At 37.7% G+C, this 23,252-nt stretch overlaps 2 protein-coding genes across 2 annotated transcripts; one reads left to right on the top strand and one right to left on the bottom strand.

The window, feature by feature from the left end:
• On the bottom strand, positions 1–12,088 carry LOC139979036 (poly(A) RNA polymerase GLD2-like). The gene is made up of 13 exons (XM_071989672.1): positions 11,937–12,088; positions 9,464–9,779; positions 8,587–8,800; positions 8,005–8,119; positions 6,869–6,960; positions 6,082–6,148; positions 4,933–4,999; positions 4,008–4,044; positions 3,419–3,458; positions 2,195–2,323; positions 1,933–1,979; positions 658–892; positions 1–350 (listed from the first exon to the last, which is right to left on the bottom strand). The coding sequence occupies exons 2-13, from the start codon at positions 9,739–9,741 to the stop codon at positions 1–3; spliced, it is 1,671 nt and encodes a 556-aa protein (XP_071845773.1). The 5' UTR covers positions 9,742–9,779; positions 11,937–12,088.
• Positions 12,089–15,453: 3,365 nt separating this feature from the next.
• On the top strand, positions 15,454–21,929 carry LOC139978766 (frataxin homolog, mitochondrial-like). The gene is made up of 5 exons (XM_071989250.1): positions 15,454–15,613; positions 16,648–16,787; positions 17,507–17,627; positions 18,164–18,261; positions 18,720–21,929. Exons 1-5 carry the CDS (start codon positions 15,491–15,493, stop codon positions 18,862–18,864), a joined length of 627 nt encoding a protein of 208 aa, XP_071845351.1. The 5' UTR covers positions 15,454–15,490; the 3' UTR covers positions 18,865–21,929.
• The last annotated feature ends 1,323 nt before the right edge of the window (positions 21,930–23,252 follow it).

A 23,252-nucleotide genomic window follows, 5' to 3' on the forward strand; every position in this document is an offset into this window, starting at 1 on the left:
TTATCTCTTAACCCATTTGATCCTTGGAGCGCTGTTGTTCTTTGAATTCTGGCCGGAACTGTGAAGGTCGTTTTCCCTCTTGGCTTTCTCTCTCCGCGAGGATCCGAACGATATCAAGTTCTTTACGTCGCTTTCTTTCTTTTTGATGTAATTCAATGCATCCTTGATCTTTTGTCGTTTGGTCTTCTGCACCTTGCCCGGTTTCTGTTTACCGAGGGACAGGAGGTCGTCCAGATAACATCTGGGGTCGTCCCTCAGGGTCTCGTGAGCCTGCTTGAATTTGTGGACGATGTCTTGAAATCGGTTGAGTTTGTGGACCGCTCTGGCGACGTTCATCTTCTCAAAGGGCTCTGCAAGGAGACAAAAAACTGAGATTTATCCTCACAGAATTTGGGGAATAAATCTATTTTTTGCTCCTTCGAGGAGACACTTTCAGGCTATATGTGAGACTTCTCGTTTCGACACTGACTTAAATTCTTGAAAAAAAAGTTTTGAAAGGGTAGCAAATCATATGTCTTGATAAAAAGAGTACAAATTTAATATTTATAATTTAAATTTGCCATCTTCAAACTGTAGGTGCATTTGCCACAATTTGTTGAAGATTGTGAAAAGTTGTAAACCAACACCTATATATTTTAGTCTAGAGTCTAGTCTTACCTTCAATGTGGATTAACTGCGGTCTCCAGCTGTTGATTAAACTAAAATGCGATCCTATTCGAACGCTGATGATATTTTTCTTAAAATTGAAAAATGCGACGTGCTTGAAGAAGCCCATCAGGAGCTCTCCGAGACTTTCTGTGTTCCTGGACTTGAACCGGATGGCCGGCTCCAGAATGCGGCCATTCAAAGATGCATGTATTCTGAGTATATCTTTATGGGGGTTGAAGGTATCCTGCAAAATAAAAAAAATAAAATATAAGGTAATGATCTGAGTAAAGTGAAAAATTCACATTTGATGTGAATCAACAACTGCTTTCCAGGTCGGAGCAGAACTGATTTGAGAATATAAAAAGTTGCCTTTTGCTGTTCCTTTAAATCAGGGAGTCGTAGATGTATCTCAATATTGAAGATGAATCAGGAATTGATCCTAAAGGCAGTTCTGCAAGTTTGTTGACAAATTTGATCTGACAAACTGGAAAACATTTTGGCTTCCAAGATTTTTTTTGTATTTTTGTTGTTGAAAGATTTCTGTATTCTGGTGAGGGCTTGAATGATATTGGTGACGATATATACCTGGTTTGTAGATATACAGTGGGTAAGAGATTCCCATTCTGATACTCTATTAATATGCAGGTAATGCTGGCTTGCATGTAGGTAACTAAGAGTAGTATGCAAGTTTTATATGAGTGGCATTGTACATTACTGACACATTACATGTAGGTTGCTCAGTGGCATGCAGTTTGCTTAAATTCACATGCAGGCCACTGACATTTACGTTTAGCTTATGATGTAGGTTACTCACAGGGTAACAGAGGGACATGCAGGTAACACAGGGTGACATGCTAGTTTTTTAGAGTGCCATAGAAAAATGCAGGTACACATTCAGCTTACTCAGAGTTACATGTAGCCTATGATGTACTTTAGTGAAATGCAGGTAACTGACAGTAGAAATAATGCCACCAAGTGACACATGCAGGTAACTAAGCATGATATGCAGGTAACTCAAGAGTTACACGCAGGGTGACTATGTTTGTTACTCAGTGACATGCAGGTAACTGACAGTAGAAACATGCCACCAAGTGACACATGCAGGTAACTTAGCATGATATGCAGGTAACTCAAGAGTTACACGCAGGCAATCAAGGTGACGTGCACATAACTGACAGTGATATGCAGGTAGAGATACATGGGACCTTTCCTTTTTTAATTTTTTTTTATCTTGGTTGAATCTACACCAATGGTACAGTACAGTATAAGTTAAACAACACTTACTGGATAACTCTCTTGTAGGCTAGGAATGACTGGAGGGGAACATATATCTGAAAAGGAAATATATTAAAATTAAGTTATAATACTTATGATAGGCCAGTTTAATATACAGAAGATTGCACAGTGTTGCAATCAGTCTGCAATAAACTGAGATATGAGCAGAAGTAGGCATAACTTTAATTAATTGTACATTTAATTAAATGTATATTTAATTAAATATTTTGTTTTGATTTTTACTGAATGCTGAATCAAGAACAATTCTTACCTTGTAGATAATGCAACACTAATAGAACTAAAGAGTAAGACGACAGCGTTCCCTGACTGGCGTCGTTTATCTGGTTTGTTTTAGCCCAGTATTTGATCCACAGAACTAGAGGAACCACACGTCTGTCCACTTGAAATACAAAATATGAAAAATCAAAATGTAAAAGACAAACAAGATTTGTTTTGACATGACAGTGGTAAGGGCTCTGAAAGAGAAGTAAACTGCTTAACGTAAAGTTAATGCCCGGTCCTTCTTCATGTATAATTTAACAAAAACATAAAAAGAAACAAAAACATATTTCCTTTTTATTCAAAGTATAAATCAAACTTAGTATATATATACAATTGATATGAAAATTTGCTTCAAACTTGATCAATTGGATCTTGCACCAAGTACAAAGATTCTTCTACACTTCATCTTGAGTCACCAACGAAGGTTATTAAAACGTTTATGTCCCTTCTTCCTCAGTAATGTTTTACCTGTGATCTAGTAACTTAGTGGGGGAAAACAGATATTACTATAGGATCATTCAACATATTGAAGTTTTGATTGATTTATTCAGATAAATCAATGAGGTTATACCAGATGAAAATAAAACCTATATTGTACCTCCCCAGCCTTCCTCTCCCTTCTTCCAGTATGACCAGAACACTGCAACCACTGCAGGCCACATTCACCTCAATATAATGCTGATGACCAGGCGCGTAGCCAAGGGGGGGGGCGGCGAAGGGGGCAACCGCCCCCAAATTGAGCATATCGTAGTAATTTCACGCTTAGATGCAACTTACAAGGCCTGGGAAGTGCCATTTCCAGCGATCTGGGAGGCATTTTCAGCCAAAATTTTCTTGTACGCGTAGCGACAACACAGTGACGCTCCACTTGGTTTTAAATGCAGAATCTACGGCTGTGATAGTTTACCTACAGGTTCGCCCCTCCCTTGGCAAATTCCTGGCTACGCGCCTGCTGATGACCAACACCCATGTGCACATTTGCACATACAACGGCACATGCGATGTGCATATACACACGTGCACATACAATGAAAGCGTGTTTCCAAAGTATTCTTTTACAAATTGTTTTTGTATTTTCTCATTTTTTTTTTCATTAAGTGGATCTGAAACTGAAGGTCAACTTGTGGCGAGACATTTTCCTGAAGAAAACACAGACAAATGTCTCACCTTTATTCATAATATCATTATCACACCAGTATGATAAATGTCTTACCTTTGGAGTAGGCCTGTAGTAAGTGTGTGTTTCGTATTCCCTGTGAATAATCAAAAGGAGGGACAACTATTTGCATAAGCCAAAAAAATTTCTTCATACAAGGTCTAATTCATTTGGAATTTTGTTTCAAAAAGGTAGCTGTTTATAAGATAAATGGGAACTAGAAACTTTGTAACAAATTTTGTCTTTCAAGAGCAAAAAGATCGGATTGTGAGAAAAGAAACACATGGACTGTTTGAAGGGAGTTAATGTTAGTTCTTGCAAACCTGGCAATATCAAATACAAAATATATTTTTCCCAGTTCACACTTTGACCAGTTTTAAGAGATGCACAGTCAGAACGGTTGGCAAAAAGTGCTCAGTAGCTGCAAATTGTCATCGTCGGTTACGAAAAAAAGACATTTCTTTTGTACCAAGTGGAAGAATAATAATCCAAACCAGAAACAGTGTATGTGAAATATTATGGACTGGTTTACGTGCCTTTGATATGAAAAGAGGGCAAATGATTAATTACTGAGTCAACAATTGAACAACACATCTAACAATTCTAGCAAATTTTCAATGCATTGTAAAACATAGAGTTCACTCACTGTTATATTGTTAATATTGATGTCACATTCTATACCACTGTGAAGAAAACAAAAGCAGAAACTATCACAGTGATTCAAAAAGAAATATTACATGTGGCCCAATTGATCAACGTTCTGAAGGTTGTCATATCTAGAGGGTTGATTTAATATGATAAATATGTGATTATATATACAAGAAACTGAGCTTCAAATCGGTATCGGGCTACGAAACTGCTTTATACATTCACAACCTTCTTGCATCAGATGGGATGTGTTTATTTGAAAAGCAAAACTATAGGGTAGGGATCAAAACATTTCAAATCATTGAACTTTTAAATAATTTTTTATTTTTGATATATATATACTTCAATACTGATTTTATGTTTGTAAATCAATATTAAGTTTAACAGCTAAACTGTGAATGCACAGGACAGATTCAACTAAGAACCCCACTAAGCAGAGCCCCACTCTCATGTTGAGTGTTACAGAAGCCAGCTCTGCCAGTTTAAATGCCAACAATATCAAATTTTGCTTTTCTTAAATGTCATTGGCCGGAGGAACATGAAAGCTTCAGCCAGACAGCATTTTAGAGTTTCTTAAATGGCCTACAAATTTAAGAGAAAAAGTAGCTGAAAATTTGTTAAATTCTCCAAAGATTTTTTTTTAACCATTTTATGTTGCACACTCCGACTCAAGGTTGCAAATGGGTCTTGGCATCGGTAGACATCGGAATATATTTTTACCCCGTTTAAGAGACCCACCCCAACGAGTTGAAAACCCACTTTAATTCCCACATACCCACATATACAGGGTCAAATCATCATAACATAACAGCAACTTTGTATGTGGTGTTTTTTCGACCAATCTGGCCTCTTCACCTTGCTTTGAACAAAACACAGTTTTTCATATGAATTTTGGTTGTTAAAATGGCGTTTGCATCACTCACGTAATTCTGTCTGTAAATCTCATGATTGGAACTTTTGCATAAATGACGCAGGACTTCCATACGTATGCTGCAGAGGGTAAAGACAAAAAGGTGGCAGTGAGTATTTTATGTAAATAATTAATTAATAATTAACTGCAATAGATCTGCTCTGCTACCACACATTTTCACACAAATTAAAATTGGACTCGCTGCAGAGATTTATATGTTTCTACAGTTTGTGGTTTCATATACGCAAATACAAATGCAAACCACACTGGAATTGATGATATTGATTTCAAAATAAAATTATGTGAAATGTCAAGTAGTAAATAAATTAATGGTTGTATTCCGATTCGTAACGTTTTTGGCGGCTTTGAGATTTCTCTGTATAATTTATACTTGTCATATGCAAAAAGTGCAACTACTGTATCAGAATTTCCAAAAATTGACTTTTCGAATTTGCTGGACCGAAAAGTGAGTCCTAGCAAAGTGCATCGACAATATGATTTTTAGATCCTAGTCATTAAATGGCATCGAAAATTTATCAAATTTAAGAAATAAAAATTGCTCGTGTGAGTTACTTCAGTCCTTTGACAGACAGACAGACACACAGTTTACGGACAGCTGTACATTTATTTTGTGGAAATAGGAACTGACAGAATCGTCCCGATGAAGGAAACCTTCGGGTAGGCCTTCAAATTTATTCTGTTAATGACATCTTGACATCACCATAATTTGACTAGTCTGTATAAAAGCTTAATCCAAACTGATTTCAACATTGCCCGAATGTCAGTTCGGTTGAAGGGCACCAAGTTCCATAAGAAAGGATTGAAGATAACAGCCCTTATAGCCTGATATATTTACTGCCTCCTAACAATGGTAATAACTTCATCAGATTTATAATTCCCTGGTTTTATTTTCATGAATATATGCAAATTTGTGTTCCAATTTTGACATCCTAAACACATTTCACCTAAATTTGATCCTTTTTGAACCAGAAAAAGCTTCTTGATGGCAATGGTTGGACAATAGAGTTGCATTTTTGTTTCACCTTCCCAACTCCTTTATAACTTCCCCACTAACCTCCCTCCCCATTCCACTCCTCCCCCCCCCCAACCCTTATCCATCCTCCTTCACCATCAATCTCAGCTAGATGTGACAAATACTTACAAAAATTTGCTCTCATATACTGATGAATTTCATCTAACATAAAACGAGCATCATGCCTCTGGTCTACCTGAAATTATAATTATAATTATTATTATGATTTTCTTTGATGTTCTGCATTAAATTATTATTCTATCTTCATATGGAATTAGATCATGGATGATACAACAACCCACACGACCCAGTCAAGTTATTTACAAGAAATATAAATAAAGTTGCTCAATCAACCACTTTGCTATGCAGTGAAGATTATGAAGATGTAAACATGTTTGATTTAGCCACTTCCTCTACCTGGTTAATAAATGACTTTGGCATATATGCAGCTTCTTCTTTTTTTAAACAAATAATTAACATTTAATTTCTGGTGGAATAAGTCAATGCAAAAGCGTGGTAACAAGCTTTAAACAAGTGCTTATGGCCAAACCTCCCATGTATTAACTTAGAGGAACTGTAACTTTTAGTATCAAAACCTCATTATGTATCAATTTGTCATTTACTCCATATTTGTGAATGGCGTAAATTTAGGCTAGGAATTCGCCGTCATGGTTGTGAGATTATTTACTACACAGTTATATCCAAAAAAGAGTTATGAATCCGTTAGATTCTGGTTATTATGGTGCGCATAACTAGGATTTAAAGAAGATATGTATCTGGCAACAATATATTTTTCGAGTGGGTGTTTCACATCAAAGATTCCATAAAAGAGAGGAGACTTTTCTCGTATGTTGTTTTTGTTCTGAAGACAGGAAACTACTATAATTCTAATAAAAAAATAAAATCTAGTAAATACCTCCTGTAATGTTACCAAAAGGCAGAAGTCGGCGTCGCTCCCACGGCAACCAAACCCGTTTAGAGATGATCCCACTAGGACCAGGTCACTTCCTTGAAAGAGGAGGGACAGAGAACAAACAAGAATAAATTTGTAACCCCCATAGAATAAATTTCACTACCTCTTTGACGAATACAACAGTACGGAAGACTAATGCGGCCATGACAAAAAAACAAACAAAAAAAACGGATATATATACAAGACAAAATTTTTAAAACGAAAAATAAATTTTGTTTTTCGTAGTAAAAATTTTGTTTGCGTAGCAAAAATTTTGTTTTTCATTTTAAAAATGTTGTTTTTCGTTTTAATTTTTTTTCTTCTATATATATCCATGTTTTTTTGTTTTTTTTGCCATGGCCGCATTAGTCTTCCGTACAACAGAGATGTTTACAATAGTTGGTACACATATTTATCACACCAGATCAACAACACAGTAGCCGGCATGGCTGGCTTGTGTTATGTCTCTCACATAAAGCAGATTGATGCATTTGCCAGTTACCAAATCCTGCCACACAAATAAACTTGATTATGAACATATAGTACACTAAAACCCTGGAATATTCTGTACTGTTATTTAGGATAGCTCCTGGATTTATTGATCCCATCCCTTCCAACAATTTGTATCTATATCATACTGTATTTTCTACCCAGCTGTTTCTTCCATATTAATTTAAACTCCACTGTAAATACAACATGGTTTTGTTATCTTAACTAACCAAGCAGATAATGAACCGTTTCTACAGCACTGTATTTCACATAAGTTAAAAAGTTATATGATTTAAAAAAACATTTACAATATTGTATTTAGTAAAACTATAATGAAGTACAAAAACTTTAGCATTCAGATCCCTATAACTATCATATCTTACCTTCATTTGCTTATAAATCTCTGGGCTGAAGTTGTTATTGTCTTCAAGTGATTATGCTAAGAACTAAAATCTTGCATCATCAAGGCAAAATACTCTTCGTAGCTTTCATAAGAAATACTGCATAAGCCTTGGCACTCGAGTGGGGAAAACGACCGAATGTCCTTGCAAGTGTGCTTGGCTTTACAACTGTAACAATGAAACACAAAGCGCAGCCTTTACTGTACTTACTTCTGTAAACTTCTCTGATACCGTTTTCTAACCTTCTTCGTAGCTCTTCCTTGACAAGGTAATCAGGCTCCTTCTGTACGTGAAGCTCGCAATATTCACATATCTCACTAGAGAGCTGACAGAAAATGAAATAACACATTCTAATATTTAAATCAATAAGTAACAAATGTATCAATCAATCAATCAATCGATTGAATCAATCAGTATACTACATCGAGGGAAGTTATCACAAGAAAGGGCATCACGAAATGGGATACCACGCTCTTCACAATGATCGTTACAACTGATCAATTGATCAATCGATCAATTAATCAATCAATACACTACATTTGAGGGACATAACACATGAAAAGAGTCCAACAAATTAGAAATCCCAGGGAATAACTTCAGAGTGTTTTCATCAATGTACAAACTCATACTTCATTCATGTGTGGTTAGAGAATATTATGAATATGTGTACTACCAATTATCACAAATGTTAAAAAAAATCTCAAGTATGTGATGAAGAAAATGAGAACCAGCTGCTGAATCCTACGTCCTCATTCAAGACTTAGCAACCAGCAAAGAACAATGTCAGTTTACCTGCTTCCTCTGCTGTATGACTCTGTCAAGGTCATCTAGCTCTGTCTCGCTATCATCGCTGGACACCACTACTTCGGGATGGGAGGATGCTGTAGGAGGATCACGTCTGGAATTTGACGATGGAAGATGCTTCCGTTCTGGACTCCTCTTGCTCTTCTTGATGGCAGCTGTCTCCCCTCTTTGATCATCTTCATCCTCGGATGTAAACTTTCGCCTTTAGAAATGAGGTAATGTCAAAGGTCAAGTGCCTTCTTCCATATAGTTTTCTCCATTGACCTTCTCTTTCACTACTTACCCAAAATAATTTCCACTGGTAGGCAAGGGATTTATTACCTCCATGCTCACCATAAACAGGGAATTACTTCAAGAGGAACCAATGCAGTGGCTTGTTTTTGTTTGCTTAATTTGTCTACATGATCTGGGTTGTCTTTGGACAAAGAACTTCCATTTGCCAGTTAGTGCAATGTCTTTAATGCAATAAATGCAAAAAAATTGAACAAATGATCTTGTTGTATCCCAATTTTTAGTGTCAAAACTGATCGATATGTGTAGGTATGCATCAAGTACACATTGAGACTACTTTACGCTCACAATTTGTATGAAAAATTTAGTGACTGTCCACATCATAACTATGTTTTATAAGTACAAGTAGTGCTATCACTATAAACGTTGATATTTTTCAGGTTTTTCCTCCGATTTGTGAAATATAACAAATAAATGAGATGACAAATGATGCTATATTACCACAAAAATATTGAAATTTCATGGTCTATACTCTAGTCAATCTGTGTCATGTGAAGCTCAACAACAATGGTGTTATATTTACTACCTTAAATCGTTAAAGACCTGTACAATAGCAAGCACAGATAATACTTACTTTACTGGGTAATTCCTACTGGGATTTGATGTTCCAGCTGCTGAACGTTCATGTTCTGCTCTTCTTTGGTTATTAAGTTTTGTTTGTTCTATCGCATGGGCCGCTATTTGTCTATTACCTCCACTTTGATGTGATGGCCAGTCATTGGGACGATATTGTGGCATGTAGTGGTGAAGGTCGTGATTGCTTGCACTCATCCAAGCAGGGAATACATATGTTGGCAGCAAGGCACGCTGTGGTTGTAAACCATGGGTGGGCCAATAAAAATTATAAGCCATAATGCAGTTTCAGAGTCTACCGGTTTCTCAATTGAGATCTACAAGACAAAACAAGACTACCATAATTAGTAGGTGACTGAATTAGCATCATTCATAGAACTTTGTCAAATAACTTTCTTCCTAAATTTTGCCATGTTTGCAGATTTGATCAAACTTGGCTAGGTTTATATCAATTTGAAGATGACAATTTAGAGATGCTGCTGTAGTATTGGTATGCATGCAAGATTCTAAGTTGTATTAAAAGCAAAAATTTATGAACAGATTATGTGAGGGATTTCCAAATATTCATGTTACACTGAAACAAATGATGTATCCATAACCAGTTATGAAGCAGATTGGTTGCCAGATAACATTGTAGTTTGTACGATGTACACTCCCAAAGCAACGTAGGCTAGGCCTACATTACATGAAGCTTTGCTGACTCCATGATGATTAAGTTCAACAAGGCTAACTTCAAAATCAGTATATAATTCTCTCAAGAGGAACAGCCGAGGCCTCGTCTACTGCAGTACACTAGTCTAGGCCTACAGTAACCTACAGTGGTAGTCGTTGAGGTTGCCAGCGCCTGACGGACGCCACATATTGGGACGAAACCAGATGCTTTTCTTGTTTTGTTTTTATTTTAACTGCTGAAAAGGCGTCGGTAACCCTGTATAATCACAGACGATACTGACTGTCTATTCATCAAGGCATTATATTGATTTAGTTCCCCCAAAAGCGTCAATACTTCCAACATTTTATAAGCCACAAGACTCTGCACACGGTAATTTCTGATTAGATTCTGCTGACAAATATACTTACAGTGCAGAAAACACAATTTTTTTTTTCACTTACATGTACACTATGTTTTTCTTCAATTTTATGATACCAAATCCAGGATGATGAAAATAACATAGAATCAGAAAGTCGAGAAGGATGGTATAGAATGAATGGATGTAAGGGAAGTTAAAAATTTAGGCCTATTGGAGGCATGGGTGTGTGCAATTAGAGGAGTACAAGGCAGTGGTGGTCTGCAAAGAAGGCAAACTGAATTTAAAGGAGGCCCATACAAATCAATCAGGTTCTTGGCGACTATGTTGTGTTAGAGTAACTGTGTAAAACCGCCTACTTTTGCTACTTGTACTGAATCATCCTTCCTCTTCCGAACCTAATCTAGGCCTATCCTGAGACTGAGAGTCAGAATCTACAGTCTCGGAGCCAAATTCTATCCTGCTCCAGCCAAATTCTTACCTTCTCTATCCTAAATCATTTGAATATGCCTAATCATTTCGGTAAGCCATTGTGCTCCTCCAAAAAAATCGGTATTTTCTGCTGACTGAATGGTGCTTTCCAGTTTCCGCTGACAAATGTGGTGTGTGGGAAAGCACCGTTTTTGTCAGCGGAAAGTACCGTGTGCGGAGAATAACAGTACCCTGCATGCGAGATTTTTTTTCCCAGCGCGGTAAAGGCCAAGATTAGCATACCTCGCTTCCCATTGGCTGGGGTCCGCATACATAAGATACATTACAAAATCAACTAGCAGCTGCTGCACTGAATCACTCATCACATTTCCCAAGGCCACTTTGCTACCCTCAAAAAAAGAAAACAGTCTAGCAGCAGATTGTACAATGGTACGCGTTTGAGTAGAGTTCATTTATTTGTCGGTGTGTTATGCCATATGGGTGTAGAGGGTCTGTGGTTATGCATCGCACAACTATGTTGCTGAAAGAAGTTAAGTCAAACTGAAACAGTTTGAAGATGATAAAAAAAATCACCATATAATATAAACTTAAGACAATTTATGTGTTCAATAACCATGTAATCCACAGTGGCAGTGGGACTTTACTAACATGCATGACTAAATACTAGGCCTATATCTTTCGTATTATATTATCTGAAAACCGTGCCAAAGGGTCATAATAAACCGTTTCAAAGGGTCATAATTTTGAAAATCAAATCAATGTCTATGCTCAAAATTAAGAGTCTATCAGTTTAAACTTAAAAGCATCTCAAGTAAATAGTCAACCAGAAACGGTCAAGCTGTCCAATGTTTTTAAGCAGTTTTGAAGCAAGCAAACGCCTGGTTCTTATCTGCGTACATTACAACAGCAGTACTCTGTACAGCAAGTTCCACCATCACTTGCACCCTTGTCAAAACTAACTTATTCGATTTATTGGCTTTTCAGTTTTGGATCATCAACCTAAGTAAATATTACCTTCAAAGAAGGACATTCATCTTCAGTGAGACGTGTACACTCACAGTCCATAGTCGCAGTGTTGTTTTACTTATGGAGGTAAATGTACACAAACAAGTCCGCGCAAAAGCAAAGAAAAAACATTTTAACAAATTTGTTAACAAACTTGTCTCAAGACAGTCGCCAGTTCATGCAGTACGTGTATGCGAATCACGAGCCACTGCGTGCACATGTATGTTCATGTTAATACATACACGCATAGCGTAAGCAAGAACTTCCCAATTCAGCATCAAAAGTGCAAGACACAGCCAATGAGAAGCGAGGTATGCAAATGATGGCCTTTACCGCGCTGGGAAAAAAAATCTCGCACCCTGCATAGCATAAGTTAGGCTAGGCCTAGGCTAACTTAACGTTAGGCCTAGTCATTTGTTGCAGTTATTTGTGTTTTTTTCATTCAAGTAAATCATAATTGATACTTGCCAACATAAAAACCTTAAGAATAAACTACTGAAATGAGTTGGTAAATGTAATTGACTGCTGCAAGCTCCGTTACGTAGAATCCTTCTAAAGTCCAAAGCTTCAGCATAGGCTTCTAAGTTCTAGTAATAGTACTAATATTAATAGGACTTCTGTACGAAACTGTACTAGTCTGAAGCCTAATGTTATGCTATGCCATGCCCTCACAGAAATTTCTGTGCATTCCCTATGGTTGTGTGTACACCATGGGAGTATGGCATGCCGTTTTAACTTTGAAAAAAAACTTTTAAATTTGAAATTGTATTTCACTCATAGAAATAAAGAGTTTATAGTTCTTTGATTTCACTTAATTGAAAGAAAAGTTCAGGTAAAAATTTCTTTTTGATATGTTACAGAGGAACATAATCTTATCATTCTAGGGAAATTGCATTCGATTCTTATGTACCGCTTTTGAGATATTGTCAGATGAAATTATCTGATATTCTACCAAAAGTGAACTTGAAGCAAACAGGTGTGATGTCATAGTTGCACACTGACAAATAATGTTTTGATTTTTCTTCATTTTTCAGTCTATTGATTTGACATTGGATTGGATAGGGTTACTAGTTTGTCTAAAGGCGATGTGAAATTTATAAAATACCAATACCTATGGTACATTCAAATTATGGATGCATCCAATTGTGAAGTATAAAATTAGACGTACATTTTAAAGGAAAGCAAAGGAAAGGCTTTTATGGTGGCAAGGCGTTTTAAACTTTACCTCCCAATTCTACTTAAATTAAAGGTTTGCTGTATAGACCCCAACTATGGCACGCTATCATGAAAAATTTTCTTGAGATTACGTAATCGACCTGCCTTGGTCTTAAAATGACCTCTCTTTACCAATTAGTCTGCAACGCCTGCCACATATATTTTCTTGTATGAGGGTCTTTGTGTGACACTTAAGGATTAAGTATACTGTAGACATGAATATATTTCCACACAGTTTTTACACAAAGAGCCTATTGGTGTTAAGAAGCTATGCAGACTAATCGTGGAGCCTGAGGTCGATTTACGACCGTGGCCAGGCGCGGCGGAACGGGAAAATTATTGGGGGGGCTAATGTGTGGAGACTATCTAAGCGGAGCGCCACCATCGGTTGGCGCGGAGCGTACAAGAAAATTTTGGGTTCTTTCAAACCCCCAGATGGCCGGAAACGGCACTTTCCGAGTGTTTTATGCTGCGAATACCTAGCCCTAAAATATGGGTCTCAAGCCTGCAATTTCTCAGATTGCACGTAAAAGTCTGCAAAAACATTGTAATTTGTATATTCGATGTTTTTTAAGAGAGTAGCTATTACTCGTAGTGTACTCGCAAAGATGTTTTTGAGTGTAGTAAGGGCAGTGGCGGAGCTAGAGTATTGGTCAGGGAGGGCAAGAATGGTCTGTAGGGGCGCTTTCGACACTATCTAAGCGGAGCGCCACCACAGGTTGGCGCGGAGCGTACAGAAAATTTTTGAGTAAAGATACTCCCTAGATTGCAGGAAATGACCCTTTCCGGGGCCTTGCTAATTTGCAGATAAACGGAGAATAAATAGGTGTCGTCGCCATTTTGTCGGAAAATTACACCAACAGAATATGACAAATGTCAATAGGTATATGAGAGCGCAATAAAATAGTCAAAAATCGCGAATAAGTAAAAAGTAGTGAAAAGCTGAAAAGGGCGCCAGCAGTCCATTTGAGTCCGTCAGGGGGGGGGCATCCGCCCCCTGACTGTATATATGGACGCTCCGCCACTAAGTAAGGGGATGTTGGAGAACTGGCTGAAATGAGGCAAGTCATTGGCCTAAGACGAAATTGTGTCACGCTTACCGGTACTCACACTCACTGCTTCCACTTTTCACGGGGCGTGAAGACGCGGTTGGGGTGACAATGTGGTCTATAGCCAGGGGACGTGCCGAGGGTCCCCCAGCAATTACTAAAATTATTACACCTATAGAGTATACGTGTGCATCGGACAGATCGACAAGTATGCATTGAAAAATGGGCAGATGCACGTTTCGGAGCCTTGGTAAATATTGGGGGGGCTTATCATGCATTTGCCCCCTCAACTTTTTTATTGGGGTGGCTCAGCCCCCCCAAGCCCCCCCGGTTCCGCCGCCACTGACCGTGGCAGGTCGGTTACGTAATCAAAAAACTTTCCTAGCTATAGCGTGCTATAATTGGAGCCAAAAAAACAGAATTTTAAGTTGATTAGGCGTCCCCGATATTAGGGGACTCTTCCCGGTTCCAATGTTTCGTGCCAGATTAACAAGTGTCCCCGAAAATGTCCAAGAGTGAACAAAAAGTCTTCGTCTTAATTGTTCGAAAGTCCCTAATGATCGGGGTGCAGAGACGAAAAGGACGACATTTGAAGACATAAACACAATGTGCATTACTGGTAAGTGATATTTTACATTACCTGAAGTTGTTTGTCTGCCTGTCTGTGAAGTTAGAATAGCCTGCACAATTTAGGCCAATTTGCCCTTTGACCTCGATTGACATTTGACTCCAACCCTAAACATCTAAATCTGACTTGTTTTAAAATTCGTCTCATCATTCTCTACACAAATAGTGCTTTAATGCCTTTTCCTACATATTGACCAGCAGAAAATTGCTAAAATCCAAGTTTTAGGTTCATGGAATTTTCACCTCTGACCTTTGACCTACGACGCCATAACTCACGCAAGCACGAGCTTAGATGGTCAGGCACCTACCATCAACCGAGTTTGAACTTGATTTGACTTACGGTGTTGGAGGATAACTTCAATACAAGTTAATAGTATGTAGGGGTGAGCATGTAGCATATACAATCTATGCATGTCCAGATGTCCACTGTACCTATCCGTACGTATGTAGCACGGCATAGGCATCGGTACATGGATAGACTATGTAATAGCTACTTACAGTAGGCCCATGCCACATTGAATCTAATTTCATAATCAAATACAAATGCACTCAGACCGTTTCTCCACGCACAGTTTGAGAAAGCTCCACATCTGAAAGAACTATGAGTACGTTTCCGCGACGGCAATATAAATACGGTACAAACGGCGCGCCATACAAGTGGATAAACACAACATGAATAGACTTACTTTACTAAGTTCCCGATTTGGCACAAAAACTGGGAGCAGTTTATTGAAACAGTCACGTTGCATGTGGTTACCTATCAAGCAATCATCCAATCAAGGCATTTGCTGCAAGGTTAATAAGTTCATAAATTTATAAAGTGGAAATTTTCATATTACGAAAGTTCTTTCCGTACTCAGCACATGAACTAGTTTCACGAATCGTGCTTGTTATAGCCTGAAACATAACAAAATACTTCACCTTGGCCTAGTCTGCATGGCCTTTACGTTTTAGCTAAGGCGTATATGTCTCTTAGACAAGTTGCACCCAATTATGCACTTTTCGGTGTCATACGCCCATGTTTACATTCATAATTCGTAGTGCTGAAAAGCCGAGGAATATTTAGGCTGCTAAGACATACAGTGTTACTGTAGGACTAGTAGTAGTAGTAGTAGTAGTAGGAGCTTCAGTACTTACCAGTTTTCAGGATCCTTGTTAATAGTTTTGCATATCTGTCAACTCACATGCTAACTCAGTCATGGTTTATCTAAAGTCTCACAGTGGGATCCCCAAAGCTCACTGCAAAACTGTTTTATAACACCCTATTTGGTGAAACAACATATTTTACTGCATATTTTATTGGAGTTGTGGATGTTTCTCATATAAGCTACTGAAAGCTACTGAACAAAACATTGCTCAACCCAATTACCTTGTTTAAATGTTAAAACAATGGCTTTTATTCATGCTTATGATACTTTTGTAAAACCTCCAGGTTTTGACTGCCACACTTTAAGGTTTTCTTTGGTTATTGGTACTTCATGTTTATACTGTCTGGAGTTGGCAGGTCTTTCCTCGTGGGAAGTATAAATCCCTAGTAAGGTCACAATTGCCGTAATCAGAAAACAGGATGTCACATACAACTAAGAAACTGCATATTGACTGTGTGATCCAATGGATATAGGCCTATTAGAAAAACCACAACTATGTAAAGTGTCTTTTATCCCTGTCTCTCTCAACTTGGAAATGCAATTTAAAAAACATACAATGAACCTTTCAATTATTTACTACAAAGTACATGAGAAGCTTTGTCAGTGTAAGGGCCTGCACAATATCAAAATGCAGGCACTTCTTTGTTAACTTTTCCCTACTTGATATTTTTGCTTTCCCAGAATCATCATCAACACATATCTAATCATGCTGCCAGCTTTAAAAGAAAGAACCAAAATGAGATTCATTCTGTAGCTAAGCATGTCTCTTTTCAACTCATTAGAAGCCCCATTTCTCGACACTTTGCAACAGATGATGAGGGGTAAGTGTTATAATATATTATCAATCAATCAGTGACGCAAGATAGGATGCAGCAACATCAGTGTAATGAATTTTAGAGGGTAGGGAAGGGGCAGTGAAGAAACAAACAGGGCTATTTAAACCAGTCAAATTTTACACTAGTTGTAAGAAAATAGTTCCCTGTGTTACACCTTGTTTTGCTGTTCTGTTGGTGTAGGTTGATTTTTAATCCTCTTTCCAGCCCTTCTCTTGCCTATTCAACCAACACTTGGTGTATGCCACTAGCAGGGACAGAATAACAGTGATCTGGGCCATCAGGGCAAAATAGCTAGAACTAACAAATGATGGGTTCTTGACCCCCTCCATAAACGAAATGTTAGGAGTATTTATGAGTACAACCTAGTTTACAAGGCCCACAATACTGGAACAAAATTTGTACGAAAGCATACTAAAAAATTGCATTTCATTAGGAGGTCATGGTGGCTAGTGCGCCCTCGAATTGCTCTTGGCTCTCAGATGCTACCTGATTGTCTGACCCAACAGTCTGCCCATGGTCTCTTTGAACAAATTCAGGCCATTATATAATTACTTCTGGTCCACTTCTTAGGGTAAATTGCTCCCACTTTAAAATCAGAGTTAATGATGATTTGCTTTAGTTGGATATATTCTCACTAAATCTTCAGCATGCTATAATTAATACTTGTTCAACTTTGTGTTTCGTATTTTGTCTTCCCTCGTTAGTGAACTGGGCCATGTGCAGTATGAGAGGCTAGTCAGCGATGCCTTAGAGAATCTCACCGATTACTTTGAATCATTTGATGAATTAGAAAATTGCCCCGAAGACTACGATGTTCAGTATGCTGTAAGTTTTATCGGTTCAACATAAACCAAAAAAGTATCTTATAAATTACTGATAATGCTTGAATGTGAAGTTATAAACAACTTTTATTACTGTTGGAGAAGTTTTTTTTCTGAGTCGTCAATTTAAGTATGGATTTAATCTGTATGCACCAAAGTCAACGGTTTATGGTTTGGACTACTAAAAACAGAGCTCTTCTCTTCTTAAGACTCGCAAATACTTTGACCAAAAAATGTTTGAATCTTTTCAATGACTCCAAATAATCTGGAGTTTGAAAACCTCCAAGAAGGCACTGTTAAAAATATTTAACCTTTTCAGCAGACTGAATGTTTTGAGTGAATATTGATGATTTTTAGACTTGATTTTTTCCTTGTAATTTCTTCATCAACCTTTTTTTGAGGTGTTTCTTTCAAGAAGCTGGAATGTAGTTATCTTTCTTCTACCACTTTAACCGTAATCTGTAAATATTTATTTTTGAAATTTATTTTTACAAGAGGTCCTTTAAAGTGCTTGCTATGGTTGATTTTTTCCTGTTAAAGGATGGAGTCCTGACGGTCTCACTTGGTTCTCAACATGGTACCTACGTCATCAACAAACAGACCCCAAACAAGCAAATTTGGTTGTCGTCACCTGCAAGGTACCTAACACTTTAACTTTACAATTTGTATCCATCCTGACTCCTAACTTCTTAAATGGAGGAGTCAACTTGCTCTGTATTCATTTGCACTACCAGCATTTCTTAATAGGTTAGTTATTAATTATGAAAGATCAACACACCAGTGGTACAGGCTTAGGTCTATGACACAATGGTCGGTGGTGTCGATCACTACCTTGGTCTGAAAGGATGACATCGGTCGTGAAGTGGAATTTTCTAGTGTGTTGGTATTTAATAAATTATAAAATACCTTGTCATGCCACATGAGACATGTGATCATTATAGTTTAGCGTGCCTCGAAGAGGCGGTAATTCCGTGTACATTGTCAGATTCAAAAGCTCAAGGGGTGAACTCTGTACAGTCGTAACATGTGCTTGAAACATTGACAGTTATGGAAAGCCTATAATCCGTATTCACTTTTTTGTCTTTTTCATCAAAAGTGGCCCAAAGCGATACGATTTCCAGGAAGGCAGATGGGTTTACTCTCATGATGGTCAAGCTTTGCATGATCTCCTCAGTGAAGAAATCTCAGCAATATTTCAACAAACATTAGATTTCACAGAACTTGAGAAGGAATCTAGATGATGCCTTGACTATTTGTGATGAAAACCAATGGTAATTTTTGGATTAGTTGGGAGAATCAAAAACAGGTGGTAAAATGGTGAGATGCATAGACTTCCACAGTATGGAAAGCAAGATGAATTTAACTGTTTGACTTAGTCGTGACACGGTTAAAATTGGAACCGAGTTACCACACTAACAGTGCAATGCAAATGTATAATGCTGTACTATAAATTTCATGGTAAAAATTTCATGAGTAAAACTCTGATAAACATGGTATGATCACAACATTTTGGCATGTTTAATAAGTGCATGTATCAAAAGTGTATTAATTTGACTAAATGGTGGAAGAATGGTCAAGTTCTCTCAAATTTGACTTCTGTATTTACATTTCACATACTCTTTGCTCCAAAATTTTAGCTTGAAATGACATGCAAACCATGAAATCAGTTTGTCACTTATCTATGTTAAGCTTGAACAGATATTGAGGAAAATCAAGATTTTTTTCCCCATTAATCTGTGACTTATCAAAGGCTTGAAGGTGTATGGCAAACTTATATATTTGAGCAACAGAATTTCAAAACAATATACTTACAAATCTTTATGTTAACCTCTATCAGTCCATCCTTATGAATCCATTGCCAAAGGAAACATGAGCTTATGTATAATCACTGTGGATAACATGTGTTCAAGACAATCACCAAGTAGATCACAGGGTGTGTATTGACTGCCAGGGTGGCTGTACAGCCTACCCAGACATGTGTATGATGTGGTTTTCTGGGGTCCATTCTACGTAGATGTGTGCCTGGTAACCCTACCAGTTTATTCAAAGACAATCACACAGTGATTGTGGGAGTGTTACAGTCTACACAGACTTGGTCATGATATGGTTGCCCCAGCTACCGTCCGCACAGAAATGTGATTGGTGACGATTCACTCTATCCGAGAACAACAGGTCACACAGTGTACAAAGAGGCTGTACAGCCTACTCAGCCATGTGCATGATATGGTTGCCTAGGCTTCAGTCCATTTGGAAATGTGCTTGTCTAACAAATCATGTTTATTCAAGAACTTTTGTTCTCCCTAGTCGCATGGCTGAGATCAAGACAGATGTACCCTGAGCCCCCCCCCCCCCAAAAAAAAACCGTACAAACTGCTTTTCTACTACAAAAAGCCTGTTCTCTTTGTTGTTGTTTTTTTTTAGTTTTATTAGCTTATTATATCGTGTTTATGTTAATTTGATCATCCAGATAAACTTACCTCATAATCTGATCTCCCCCTGCCCTTATCAGATCTGTTAAGTGCACTCCATCATAATTTGCTAGACTATGGATATAAATGTATTCGCATTTTCAGGAAACACTTTATCGTTGATCCAGCTGTGACCATATGTGTGTGTTTTTCTGGAAATTGCTTCAATGTATGAATGTGATATTTTAACAATCTTCCACGTAGTGGCGTGTGCAGGATTTCAATGTTGTGTGTGTGGGGGGGGGGGAGGAGGAAAATTCAAAATCCACACACCGACTGATTTAGGTAGGACCTAAACCTTTGTGGAAGTACCAAATGGGGCAAATCAAGGATTGTACCAAGAAGGGGAGTACTGCCCTGATGTCATTGAAGCCGTTTCCATATATGGGGTCTTGGAGTCCCCCCCCCCCCCCCCGGGAAAAACATAGTCAAGTGGTTCATTATGAGACATTTAGATTGTAGATTTGCTCTAAACGGAAGGTTGTCGGTGCAAAGAAATATTTTGTGAAATATACCCCATTCTATTATTTTTTTGTGTTAAAGGTGTAAAAGTCTAGCAAATGTGGCCATGAGAACAAAGATTGATCTTTAGGTAAAAAATAAATAATGTCACACCCCAAGAAACATGCTTCCATTTTGTAACAGTTTGGATAAATAATTGTCAAGTTATGAGGCAAAACAAACAGCTCATCTACTTTGTCAAACGTTGATGACGTCACATAGGCGTTATGAATATGAAAGAAAGAACAACATAATATATGTTATTAAGATGTGGTTTGAAATCTATAAAGATACAGAATAAATATCCTCCAAGTTTTAAATTTCAAAACAACATATTTTTTGACTATGTAGGAAAAGCTCTGTTTATCCAGGAGCTGTGCGGCATAACGGTATCTCCGCTTGGTATAAGATGCGCCGTTGGGTTTGAGGCGCTATTAGGTTCTCTTGCAGACGGCGTCGGTTTCTTCTGGTCGCGAAGGATGATAGTTTCGTCCGCAGCTGCGCAGCACCAAATGCATCGCTTGTTCTCAAGGCCCCAGTACCGCGGTTCGATTACTGAGCTAGTCGCGGATCACTGTCCCAGTCCACGGCTCGATTGCGGTCATGAATGGATTCCTTTGAAGCACTTCTTGACGTAAATTATTAATATCATAATTGTAAACGTTTTTCTTTAGTATTTGTTAATTTTATTAGGAATGCTTTTCAAATCGTAGACCTACTCTGCAAGGAATCGAAGTAAATTAGATGAATGAATCAAATATATGCTACAGCATAATATAACATATCTTCCACTGTTGCAATTTTGCTTGTACTGTGTTTTTTGCTTCTTTTTTTGTGGGTGGGGGTGGAAAGGGTACCTGGGGGGGGGGGGGGGGTTGTCAATGCACATACGACAAAACGGCATTCAATCGCTATAAATGATACTTGTTGTACTTGGCATTGCTTACGACTTTAATTTTCTGCATGCTTCAAACATTCATTCATATATTTTATTTAAAACGACTGCCCTCTACTAGGTGGTGCCTATCGCCATAGCCTACGTACAATAGTGTCATTGCTGTACACTCTCGTTCTCCATAACTATATATATATATATATATATATATATATATATATATATATATATATATATATATATATATATATATATAATTGAAATCGTAATAAGTTATATATGTATGTGTGTTAACATATATGTCTACACACTTGGACGAACGCCATCTCAACAATACGGCAATAAATGTTGATGGAGGTTTACTTCTTGACCGGTTAGGTGCCTTCGTCGCTATGAATGTCTCTAGGCTGAATTGAGATTTTTTCTTTCTTTGTGTGTTTTTTTTAAATATATGCCAGGATTACGATACAATGTCAAACGACAAGCAGTTGATTGAAGTATTTTCTTTGAAGATTTTGAGAACCATGAGGAGGAGAAGGAGGTGGCGACCATGCTATACATTTCGAGTTGTCAATTACACAGCTGAATGATTTCCCTCGGTGGTTATTCCTCTTGTCACTAAGAGATAAATTATTTAAGACTGATGAAAGAATTTGATTTTTTTTCCTCGAAATTCCTGGAAATTTCTTATTTTGCGCTGCTTGACCAGTAAACAAACTTTCAACATCTCCAAGGGGGGAAAAAAGAAAAAAGGAACTTAAGATTGAATCCGAGGAAGGGAGAAGAAAAATATGAAATTCCTGACAATAAGCCGATTCAGTTCCGTGTGTAGGCCTATATACTTATGTATATCTAGGCTTTAGCTGGCTTGAGCTTCAATTCTCGAAATAAAACACTAAAGTGAATTTAAGGGGCCTTCTTAAACTGATAATTGTTCAAGTAAACAGCAGAAAATTTTGAGAAGCTTCCTTTATCCCTTTTGTTTTCTTCTTATATGCTATAAGAATACATACATAGTCTAAACTGGTTATGCACACCTCTATAGTCGACGATGTGCGACCTTGGCTCGATAAATTACTTACGTACACAATCGTAATAAATACATCACGAGTTAAACCTCTGTTGATATCATCGCAAACATACTATATCCCTGTATGAAGAGTTAAATGTGATACACCGTTCAACCGACATGACTCCGAAGTCCATAAATGAATTCTCTCCTAGCCTTTGCAGGCCTCATGTCAACCTAAATCGATCAACGGAGGCCAATTTTTGTTGTTTATTTCTTTTGTGGTCTGGCAAATACATGTTTGTGCCTTTTTTTCTGCGTATAATGGTTAATTTCGTCATTCATTGATAAATTAAGAAAATCATGAAGATCTGATTGTTTATATCCTTAATTTGTTTTGCATAACATATAGTGTACACACACGCCGTTCATTAATTCTAGTCGATTCTGTGAAACCAAGTGTTTCAAACGAAGTGCTTGTCAGCCTACGAAAGGATTATAGATTCGGATAATTACGAGTGCGTCGTGATGTATCTTAGTCCACAAGTAGCTGACAGATTTAATGTGCGATATGTCCGTATACTAAGAAACCTCTGCAAACTTTACCAAGTCGAATCCCAAAATTGAACTGTAAGTTTCCTGTACCACTGATGTAGTAAAACGTTGAAAACTGTATGTAAAAAATGCGCTTCAGGCGTTCGATGATGAGGAGCCCGGTAAAGGTAGCATTGACGTTAGTTACTCCCCCTGATGCTT

Source organism: Apostichopus japonicus, chromosome 13 (genome assembly GCF_037975245.1).
Source record: "Apostichopus japonicus isolate 1M-3 chromosome 13, ASM3797524v1, whole genome shotgun sequence".
NCBI lineage: Eukaryota > Metazoa > Echinodermata > Holothuroidea > Aspidochirotida > Stichopodidae > Apostichopus > Apostichopus japonicus.